We start from the raw sequence: 11502 nt of genomic DNA, 5'->3' as shown, positions 1-11502 counted from the left end.
AGGGTTGTCAGATCTTCAATGTTTTGGGCTCATTGGAAAGGTCTTTTTAATACTTTTCTGAAAATGTATAACATGATAGGGTTTCTTGCAAAAACCACCCTTTTTACAATCTTCCAGACATACGCCAAAATCGTTTTTTTAGCATAACTTTTGAAGTACTTAACTAAACTTGCTGATTTTAAATAGAGACCTATGGGATTCCAAGACGGATCGAATGAGACCACTACGGTCAAAATCCGTTCATCCAGTCCGGAGATAATCGAGTGACAATTTTTTTGTCCACCCACCTACACACATCCACACAGACATTTGCTCAGAACATGATTCTGAGTCGATAGGTATACGTGAAGGTGGGTCTACAAGGTCGAATTAAGAAGTTCATTTTCCGAGTGATTTTATAGCCTTTCCTCAGTAAGGTGAGGAAGGCAAAAACGCCCAAGAAACGGTCAGGGAAAGGGTCACAAAATTTTTTTTCTTAAGGTGAAATTCCAAGACATACAAAAAATGGCCGAAAAGGCTGCCGTCGTTTGGCCTTAATTATTATCAATGATCCACCTCCTAACCTTAAACTTGACTGTTGAAAAAATACCGTGGTCAGAATAAATGCTCTAAAATCAACTTTTGATCACATACCTTTACCAAAAGCATACTCCAACACACCATATTCACAAAGTATCGATTAAAGTATATTTCAATGTACAAATTTGCTTAAAACTTGCAGAAACTCAGCAAATTTGAGGGCCCATATTTTTTTGCTTCGCTGGCTGCTTCTTATTATCAATTTTCTTCTGCTTCTTCCGAAAACTTGGGCGCTGCGTTGTTTCTTTTAATATTAATATAATCACTCACTGTATGCACTACATATCACTACCCACATCTATTTATGGTAAATACCTCACGAAAAAATAATTTTAAGAACGCGAAAACTTTTATTTTACCCGCAATTTGTAAAAATATTCGGAACCCGAGCCGGTTAGTAGAGCGAAATCAAGTTTGTTGTCTCCTTCTTTCGCATTACAAAACTTTTTGTGGTTGGCAAGTCATCATTTCTTGACGAAGGTTTGAAAAAGTCATATGTAAAACGTAGTCAGTGTGAGAAATTTTCTTGGCGCACGCCCATCCCAAACTTACATCGACGAATGAGGACGAGTGCAAAATGTGTTGCCAGCAGCATTTAGTTACAACATGTATATAAATAAATAAAATCGCCGAATTTTTTACATAAAAAAGGTTCTTCGAGAAGCCCGATATACAATAAGAATAAAAAAAGTTTTTTGCAAGTGAAAATGTGTTTTTAAGCGTCACCTTGACCAAATTTCTTTAACATTAAACTTGGTTCAATTTAATTCTCCACTGAGTCGGCATCACTGCTAATCGCAACCAACCACGATGAACGACATCTGTCATTTTGTCAAAAACAACTCGGGCGGCTTTGTTTGAAAAAAAGTTTGTTGGCGAACTTTCCGACCTAGGTTCCGCTCCGATAGTGCGGATTATTCCTCCGAGCTCGAAAAAGTGGTCCATTTGGTTTTTTACGGTTTAGAAAAGGAAAGAAATGTTCCCGAATCGGATGAGTGCACCCAGGAGTTTACGAAGGTGACTGCCCGCAGAAACGACCTTCACGCAGCCCAATTCGCATCTTTCTCGACCTCGCAAGACTGAAAAAAACTCGATTCACAAGGATGATCATACGGGAAGGACCGGGTAAGGATGATTACGGCCGGATTATTTTAAGTACACTATTTGATTTTTTTTTGTTTTTGTTGCAGCTGCTCCGGAACGAATCCATCATTGACGACTGTCGTGGCTCAAGTGTTGGTTATTCTACGGATCACCCGTTCCCTGTCCCACTCAAAAGAGTCGGAGACGAGATTAGACAGATGAGAAGCGTCAAGCGTTGAATCCGCTCCAGGACATCAAGAAAGTTGAGGCAAGTTCTCTCCGACAATCACCGGAAAAACGCACCGCGGCCGCTAATCCGAAGTTGAAAGCGCATCGGTTTTACGGAGGAATTGGCCACCCTGGACAAGAAGAAATTAAAAGCAACCACGGCTTCTTTGAAGGCACAGCTATCGCAAAACCGGTCGGCTACAATGTGTCCGCCGTGCTGCCCATCGGATATTAGGAACTGACCTAGCGAGTGGAACTCACTGAGAAACACAACAAAACGGCCACCAACGCAAGTCGCCCAACTCGATCGGAAGTTCGAAACAGAATCCAATTCGAATCGTTCACGAATTCCGTTTCAAACGCAACAACCGTTACGTACCGGTTGTTGCGTTTGAAACGGAACTCGTAAACGATTCGAATTGAATTCCTGTTGAGTTGCCTGGGTACCGGCAGAAAGATGTCAAGGAGAAGCCAAGTTTTCTGGCATGATCTCCAAGAAAAAATTTCAGATAAAATCCGATGTAATATCTCATTAAATAATAAAAATACTGTCATCACCAACAAATAAACTAAATGAATTTAAAAGTATAAATAAGATAAATGTTATTTTATTCGAAAAAGGAAAACAGGAACGAAGTGGACGAAAAAATAACACTTTTCAGATAAAACTAAACCGCCTGAAAAAAAATCTCCGAATTACCTGCGAAGTTGTCTAGGAGACGGCATGCATTTCAATCGAGCACTTTATATTCTCATATTTTCAGCTTCTTTATTTCTTCTTTACGTTTTCATTCAAATTTATGATAGATATAGTTCAGTATAGAAGGAACAATTACATTTCTATCAATAATTTTCTAAATAAGTTGCTTATGCAGGGAGAATCTTCAAATTATATGGAAAAAAGGAAATTCAAACATAACAGTTCAAAAAGGTTTCAAAACTTCATGTTATTATCTATTATTGAGATTCCTGGTCCTATTTTTATTTGCAAATTTTACGATTACCTACAGTATAGTTTATTTTATTTTTTTTTAAATTCTTTATGTGTAGTACATTTGAACACATAAAAAATAATTTTTAATTTAAAAAACACTGTTAGGTAAATTAATCCTGAATGTAAATATTGACATTTGACACATTTGAAATTAAACAAAACAAAAAGACTTTTGTTTGGAATCTGTTGGTAAACAACAACAGAAAATTAAGCTGATGACGCTAATGATTTTAATGATTACTAGGAAGAAGAACATAACGAAGAAGAAGCCCAAAGTGATGTACACCGATTTCACCTTAAGTGGTACGCAGCATAAACGAAAAGTGGCGTTTGACGTTTCTTCACGCGGTGCTTGTTTGCAATATGTTCTCATGAAAAAATCGAAGAATTGGAATTTTCCTTTTTAATAATCTTGTATTCGATATAATAATATTTAAAATCCCCGCCAAACCTCAAAATGCAGAATTTTGAAATTAAAAGGACAGATATAGATTTTGGTCGAAATGGAGTAAAAAGAAGTTGTCTTTATAGTTGTCGGCCACTATTGCTAGTACCAATCAGCAACCTCTGGATTGTGAGTCCACTGCGCTGTCCAATTAAGTTTTACAGCGTGACGTCACGAGCGCACACACACACACGTTTTTACTTAGACTCACGTGCAAAAAATGTAAACAGTGCAGCCGAACTGTCAAATTTCTAACCTAAAAATCGAGTCGGCGTAAAACCTAATTGATCCACACGGACGGGATCGAGTTAAGTAAAATTTACAAATTTACGAAAAACCCGAAATTCTAACATTCAAAAACACAATTTTTATCAAAAATTTAAAAAATAATTCAAAATCAGGAATTTGAAAATTGAAGAATTGAAGAATTGAAGAATTGAAGAATTGAAGAATTGAAGAATTGAAGAATTGAAGAATTGAAGAATTGAAGAATTGAAGAATTGAAGAATTGAAGAATTGAAGAATTGAAGAATTGAAGAATTGAAGAATTGAAGAATTGAAGAATTGAAGAATTGAAGAATTGAAGAATTGAAGAATTGAAGAATTGAAGAATTGAAGAATTGAAGAATTGAAGAATTGAAGAATTGAAGAATTGAAGAATTGAAGAATTGAAGAATTGAAGAATTGAAGAATTGAAGAATTGAAGAATTGAAGAATTGAAGAATTGAAGAATTGAAGAATTGAAGAATTGAAGAATTGAAGAATTGAAGAATTGAAGAATTGAAGAATTGAAGAATTGAAGAATTGAAGAATTGAAGAATTGAAGAATTGAAGAATTGAAGAATTGAAGAATTGAAGAATTGAAGAATTGAAGAATTGAAGAATTGAAGAATTGAAGAATTGAAGAATTGAAGAATTGAAAAATTGAAGAATTGAAGAATTGAAGAATTGAAGAATTGAAGCATTGAAGAATTGAAGAATTAAAAAATTGAAGAATTGAAGAATTGAATAATTGAAGAATTGAAGAATTGAAGAATTGAAGAATTTAAGAATTTAAGAATTTAAGAATTTATGAATTTATGAATTTAAGAATTTAAGAATTTAAGAATTTAAGAATTTAAGAATTTAAGAATTTAAGAATTTAAGAATTTAAGAATTTAAGAATTTAAGAATTTAAGAATTTAAGAATTTAAGAATTTAAGAATTTAAGAATTTAAGAATTTAAGAATTCAAGAATTTAAGTATATAAGAATTTAAGAATTTAAGAATTTAAGAATTTAAGAATTTAAGAATTTAAGAATTTAAGAATTTAAGAATTTAAGAATTTAAGAATTTAAGAATTTAAGAATTTAAGAATTTAAGAATTTAAGAATTTAAGAATTTAAGAATTTAAGAATTTAAGAATTTAAGAATTTAAGAATTTAAGAATTTAAGAATTTAAGAATTTAAGAATTTAAGAATTTAAGAATTTAAGATCAGAATTGGGTACTAAAGCCCTATGTAAATTTTTATATACAACGGTAAAAAACACGATTAAAAACCATTTCTGATCACTGTTTTTCATTTTAATGCAATTTTTTTTGACAAGACAACATTTTTTCGATGGATTAATTATGGTCCCCTTGGAACGAGCTGTCAAGTAGGAGCTTTTCTGTCAAGAAGGACCGCGAAGTTAATTTTTCAAAATTGATTTAAAAATCCATTTTAAATTCTTTGTGGTCGTACTCAGAAAAATAAGCTTTATCGCTGTAATCAATAATATCAGCAATCTAAGGTTCATTTTAGGACCCAACTGCTCGGATTGCTTGTTTTCAAATCCGTATTGGCTTATTTAAAATGTTTTGCTTGAATTTTGCTTTTTACTCAATACAAATGACTTGTCTCTTGCATGTCTGGCAGTAGATCGACAATGCGTTGTCCAAAATTAATCAAACACAGCCCCAATCTAACCTAAAAAACAAAACTGCATCACGCCAGATTACCAAAAGTCATTTTTCATGCGTGAACTTGCAGCACGGGAGGGAAAATATCTCCAAACTCGAAGAATTGAAATCGAAAAATCAAGCATCACTCCTAATGTAAACATTTACTGACGTGAGCAGGATAAACTCTTTGTTTACAAACTCAAATTGACCCAATTACATTGTTTTGCTTGAAAAACCATCCGTCAGACGATTTGCTCCCGGTAGATCCCGGAGCTAACTTGAGTTTTGTTTAGATTCGGATGAACACGGATGAACTCGAACCTAAATTAGCTCTCGCACAAGTACCGCGGTGGGCTTGACGCGGGTGCCAAATTAGCTTTGCAACGCAATTAGGTCCCTGCGGTGGAGATGCCCTAAGTGTGTAGAAATTTGCCAACACCGGTTAAGCTAAAAAAAGAGAATGAGATTCAGAGAAGCTTGTGTGTTCTGTAAAAAAATTTTTTCTTGAAAATATATTGGGACCGTGGTGTAGGGGTAAGCGTGATTGCCTCTCACCCAGTCGGCCTGGGTTCGATCCCAGACGGTCCCGGTGGCATTTTTCGAGACGAGATTTGTCTGATCACGCCTTCCGTCGGACGGGAAGTGAATGTTGGCCCCGGATTAACCTGAAAAAAGGTTAGGTCGTTAGCTCAGTCCAGGTGTAGGAGTCGTCTCCCTGGGTCCTGCCTCGGTGGAGTCGCTGGTAGGCAGTTGGACTAATAATCCAAAGGTCGTCAGTTCGAATCCCGGGGTGGATGGAAGCTAAGGTGTAAAAAGAGGTTTGCAATTGCCTCAACAATCAAGCCTTCGGACACCTAGTTTCGAGTAGGAATCTCGCAATCGAGAACGCCAAGGCAATGCTGTAGAGCGAATAATTTGATTTTTTGATATTGTTGATTTTATTGGTGAAAATTTACAGCAGTTTTCCTATTTCAAATCTCTAGTATTTCGAAAAAGCGTAGGCAAATTTCAATGCACAAAAATTATGTGTTTCAATGCTAAAATCTAGAGTATTTTTAAAGGTTCTATCCTATAAACCAAATATTCATTTTTAGCTTTTTGGATGTTTCTTGATACCTCTGATTCAAGGCGCTTTGAAAAACACTCAAAAAGCAAAAAGTCTAAATATGGTTTATAGGACTACTTAAAAAAAATCTAGAAATAATTTCTATTTTAAAGAAGTTCAAAATATGACAACAACGTGAAAAAAACATACAGTTGGAAAATATTTTAGTCTGGAAAGTTAGCTTAAACTTCATTGTATAACGGTCTAAACTTTAACGCTGTATTAATTTTGAAAAGCTCTTCTATAACTCCTTGATCTATCTGCCACTTCAGCGCCCTGCCCCTTCTTTGATGACAAATTAAATTTAGCATTAAATGTAAATTTTCAAGAACACTTCGGTAGAAATATTCATACAATTGATTTTGACGCCCCTAAATCATTTTTTTATTTTATGCTAAACGAAATTATCTAGTAATTTGTAGTTATACTTTATATTTTGGCGCCCTTTCTCTTTTAAATTCCTAATGAGGATGTTATAACTGACATTAAAAATAAGTACTATCACCGATTTCGGCGTCCCCCAAAGGGCTTGAGCCCTTGGCGGTCGTCAACTGCACCAACCCCTAGGTACGGCGCTGATGATGGTTGTCCAGAAATTGCTGTCCTGTGAAAGAGAAGAGAACACAAAGTATCATTTCTAAAATCAAAATGTAAATCATTTTTGTAAAGATACTCCACCTTTACAATAATTATTAAAAGTAACTTCTACAAAATGAAAGCAAACAATACTTATCTGAATAAAAACGAGAATTCCGTTGTCGAAATGACCGGATTTGACTAGTGTCTTAGAAGAAGATGGAAAAGGACGGGAACTAAGTCAGCGAAAGGGCCATATGAGAAAGCGTACATGTGTGATCAAGTCTTTTAACCTTCTAATTTGGCTTTTGACCGTCCTGGAGTCATTTGTATGTGTTAGATACGTTGCTATGCAACAGAAAGACAGTTTAGTTGTAGCGGAAAAACTGTTTATTTGCATCCGACTGGTTTGCTAGTCGGGATTGAACTGACTTGCATCAGCTGTGCAGGTCAAGGCCTGCTACATCTCCCCCTTGAGAGATGTCGTACAAATTCAGCCACCGTGGAATCCTGGACGGTCGAACGGGACGGCGTGGACCAACAGGAAGTATCGGTGTCGGCGGCTTCGGCGGCGTTACGGGCTTGTCGGCGGGTACGGCATCTTCTTCAGGCAGCACAAAGTGGTTTGTGCCAGATCCACCTTCCAGTGGATCTTCGGTTCCAGGCAGGGCCGGTGGTGCGGGACTGTCCGGAACAGGAATGTCGATCTCGATGGGAGCTTCAGGTTCTTCCTGGTCAGCTAGCAGCAACGGTCGAGCTTCTTCGACCAGGATCTCCTACGGTAGACGTTGTTGGACTTGGTCAGGAACTTTAGCATCGTAGCGAGGGCGAAACTGGTTGACGTGCGAACTCACTATCCTCTGTCTTCCTTCCAGGTCCAGCTGCACAATGTAGTTGATGGAACCTTTCCGTTCGACGACACGGCCAGGAATCCAGGACTTGGTGTTGCGCTGGTGGTACTCGGCGTAGACCAGGTCATCGTCCTTGAACTCGCGCTTGACGGCTCCATGCCGACGGTTGAACTGCTCGTTCTGCTTGTGGTTGACGGCGATCGGTGTGGCAGGAACAGGCTTCTTCAGCAGGTCCAGTGTGGTGCGCACCGGTCGTCCAAGGAATGCTTCAGCTGGAGACGTCATGTTCGGTGTGTTCCGATTGGGCGTGGAACGGTACACTAACAAGAACGTTTGCAAGTGCTCCAGTGTGGGCGAGCCTTCCCCCTCACTCAACTTCTTGAGGCCACGTTTGAGTGATTCAACGAATCGCTCCGCACGGCCGTTTGACTGCGGGTGGTAGGGCGCTGTGCGGAGATGGGTGACACCATTCGCACGGCAAAACTCCTCGAACTGCCCGCTGGTGAACTGCGTTCCGTTGTCTGAGACCAGGACGTCCGGGTTGCCGTAACGGGAACAGGTCTCACGAAGCATGTCCAGGGTTGCAGTTGCGGTTATGGCACGAGTGCGGAAGATCTCGGGCCACTTGGAGTAGGCATCCACGATGACGAAGTAGTAGTAACTATCGACTGGTCCAGCGTAGTCGATGTGGACACGTTGCCACGGCCTGTCCGGGAGAGGCCACGACTCGAGGGTCGCCTTCGTCGGGGATTTCGCTGCAGCAGCGCATGATTTGCACTGGCGAACAAACTGCACCACATCGTCGGCTACGTTCGGCCAGTAAACGTAGCTGCGGGCCAGAGACTTCATGCGGTCCATCCCTGGGTGTCCGCGATGCAGTTGGCGAATGATCCGTTTGCGGAACTTGAGGGGCACGACGATCCGATCGCCGAACATCACACAGTCGTCGACGACTTGCAGTCCATCGCGCCGAGCGAAGAACTTTCTGACGTCAGGGTCAGCAATCAGCTTGGCGCTCGCTGGCCAACTTTCGTTGAGGAAACTCACCACTTGCTGGAGAACTGGATCCTTTCGCGTCTCAGCCACGATCATCTTGTGAGTGACTGGAAGGTTGCTGATTCAGTCGTCGAGGATGGCTCTGGCTTCGGATTCGACGTAGACTGCGGCAATCACGTAATCCTCATCTGGCCGGCTTTGGGATGACATCAGCCGGGAGAGGAAATCAGCGTAGCCGAAAGCCGTCGTCGAAACGTGCTGGATGTCGAAGTCGTACAGCAGGAACGTCAAGGCCCAGCGTTGAAGACGATTCGCCGTGTAGACAGGAATGCCTTTCTTCGAGCCGAATACCTTGAGCAGCGGTTGATGATCGGTTTGCAGGAGGAAGTGGCGTCCGTACAGCATCTTGTGGAATCGCGTGACTGCGAAAACCAGGGCCAGGGCTTCCTTCTCCACTTGTCCGTAGTTCATCTCCGCCGGCGTCAGTGAGCGAGAGGCGTGTGCGATGGCCTTCACCTGACCGGACGGGAATCGGTGCATGATGACGGCGCCTAGGCCGTACTTCGATGCATCTGCTGCGACAACGATCTCCTTGGACGGGTCATAGTGGGTGAGCAGCAGATCGGAAAGCAGGATGGCCTTGAACTGCTCGAACGATTTCTGGCATTCTGCGGACCAGCGCCAGGGTGCGTCCTTCTTGAGCAGGTTGTCCAGGGGAGCCCGGAGCTGCTTCATCTGCTTTACGAACCGTCCGTAGTAGTTGATTGCGCCGAGGTAGGACCTCAGCTGCTGGACATCCTTCGGCGGCTGCATCTGGGCGATGGCCTCCGTCTTGGATGGATCGGGCCGAATGCCGTCTTTGTCCACGATGTGTCCGAGGAACTTGATCTGTGGCAGGGCGAAACGGCACTTTTCGATGCGTAAGTGAAAGCCATACTCACGCACGCGCTCAAGAACAGCGCGAAGACTGCGATCGTGATCCTCTCTGGTGCGGCCAGCGATGAGGATGTCGTCCAGGTACGTCTTGACTCCAGGAATGCCGGCAACCATGCTGTTGGTGATGCGCTGGAAGGCTCCAGGCGCCGGCTTGACTCCAGGCGGCAGTCGATTGTACTGGAAGAGGCCACGATGCGTTTTCACGATGAGCAGCTTGCGCGATTCCTCTTCGACCTCGACCTGCAGGTAGGCGTCAGACAAATCGAGATGTGTGAAGAAGTGTGCGCCAGCCAGTTCCGCGAAGAGGTCGTCGGGGTGAGGCAGCGGGTGACGGTCAGATTCAAGCGCGTTGTTCAGCCCCGTCGAGTAGTCACCGCAAATCCTGACGGAGACGTTGTCCGCCTTGCGCACGACGACTATCGGAGCTGCCCAGTCCGAGAATTGAACTGGCGAGATGATACCGTTGTCCTGGAGCCGCTGCAGTTCTGCGTCCACCTTCGGAAGAGCGGCGTACGCCACTGGTCGCTTCGGGCAGTAGGTTGGACGTGCGTCGGGCTTGAGGTACAGCTTCACCTGCGCTTTGGTGCATCTACCCAGCGTGCTTCGGAACACCTCCGGAAACTGCTGCTTGAGTTGCTCGATGACTTGGTCGGGGCGTTGGTGCACGGCGTTGACCAAGTTGTTGATCGGAATAGACCACAGATCGAAAAGATCCATCGTCTCGATGCCGAGGACGTTGAGTTCGGCGCTGTCCGAGATGAAGATGCGTCCACGCTTGGTGACGCCTCCGATGGTGATCTCGGTCTGGAACTCGGCGAGAAGGTTGAGGCTGCTTCCGGAAGCCGTGACAGCAGATTCGTCGGTGGGTCGAGCGGCTGGCTGTCCGATGCTGGTCCATGTTTCTTGCGAAATGATGGTGATGTCGGACGCCGAGTCGTGCTGGAGCTTGACTGCTGTGCCGTTGAGCTCGACCGGAACGAACTTCCGCTTGCTACCGATGTTGCAGACCGTGAAAATACCTTTCGACCTCACGTTCTCCTTGGGCTTCATCTGCTTCGAGGTGGTGGGCTTGTTGCTGGAGCAATAGCCCTCTTTGTGTCCTTGTTGCTTGCATCTGGAACAGGTGTGCGAAGCGAACGGACACTCTCGAACGTAGTGGTTGTCCCCGCACTTCCAACAGGGCGTTTTCGGGGTTTTGGTTTCCCCGAGGCAGGCTTCTTCTGGTTGCGAGACACAATGTTGACGTTGCGTGCATCCTTGTTCTCCACCATCAGCGTGTCCTGCTTCAGGTTGGCCACACGGTGGCACTCTTCCACGAGGTTCTCCAGGGTCACCCTGCTGCAGGCAGCAACGCCTGCTGCGCCAGCGTCGCCGGCGGCAGCGCCTGCTGCGGCTGCTTCGACAGCTGCGGTTTCGTCGGCTTCAAGCTTGGAGATCAGTCGGGCTCGTATGTCCGCGTCCCGTGGCGATTGGAGTCCACAGACGAACCGGAGCGCTTTGAACTGGTCCGAGGAAAGCTTGGAGAGCTGGAACGCTTCACAGTGTTTGTTCACTGTGGCAGCATAGGTCGTGAAGTCATCCGCGTCGTTCTTGGCGTACTGCAAGCACTGGTAACGGGCGTGGAAAACGGATTTCTGCCGACCGAAGAGCTTCTTGAGCTTCGCGACGGTCTGCGCCAGCGTGAAATCCCGGGGATGGTTGGGAAGAACCGTGTTGGTGTACTTTTCGTGGACGGGCGTGCTGAGCTTCCGTAGAAGCAACCTCACTCGAGCGGGTCGTCGAGG

At 43.2% G+C, this 11502-nt stretch overlaps 2 protein-coding genes across 2 annotated transcripts in view; both read right to left on the bottom strand.

The window, feature by feature from the left end:
- Positions 1–7372: 7372 nt before the first annotated feature.
- On the bottom strand, positions 7373–8878 carry LOC119766166 (uncharacterized protein K02A2.6-like). Its single transcript, XM_038250577.1, has 2 exons — positions 7790–8878; positions 7373–7711 (listed from the first exon to the last, which is right to left on the bottom strand). The coding sequence occupies exons 1-2, from the start codon at positions 8876–8878 to the stop codon at positions 7373–7375; spliced, it is 1428 nt and encodes a 475-aa protein (XP_038106505.1).
- Positions 8879–8905: 27 nt separating this feature from the next.
- LOC119766165 (uncharacterized protein K02A2.6-like) overlaps positions 8906–11502 on the bottom strand; it is a 159282-nt gene continuing 156685 nt past the window's right edge. Inside the window, exons 2-3 of the mRNA XM_038250576.1 lie at positions 10871–11483; positions 8906–10832 (exon numbers count right to left, since the gene is read on the bottom strand). Coding sequence (XP_038106504.1) covers positions 8906–10832; positions 10871–11483 — 2540 coding nt within the window. The remainder of the gene's footprint in view (positions 10833–10870; positions 11484–11502) is intronic.

The sequence above is a fragment of the Culex quinquefasciatus genome, chromosome 2, assembly GCF_015732765.1.
Source record: "Culex quinquefasciatus strain JHB chromosome 2, VPISU_Cqui_1.0_pri_paternal, whole genome shotgun sequence".
NCBI lineage: Eukaryota > Metazoa > Arthropoda > Insecta > Diptera > Culicidae > Culex > Culex quinquefasciatus.
Note: the sequence above shows the minus strand (reverse complement) of the source record. Positions and strands in the feature narration are given on the sequence as shown.

Coding starts and splice junctions, on each gene's coding strand:
- LOC119766166 (XM_038250577.1), bottom strand. CDS start 8,878: ATGATCGTGGCTGAGACGCGAAAGGATCCAGTTCTCCAGCAAGTGGTG. Junction 7,712..7,789: donor TGGAAGGAAGACAGAGGATA/GTGAGTTCGCAC, acceptor CGTCTACCGTAG/GAGATCCTGGTCGAAGAAGC.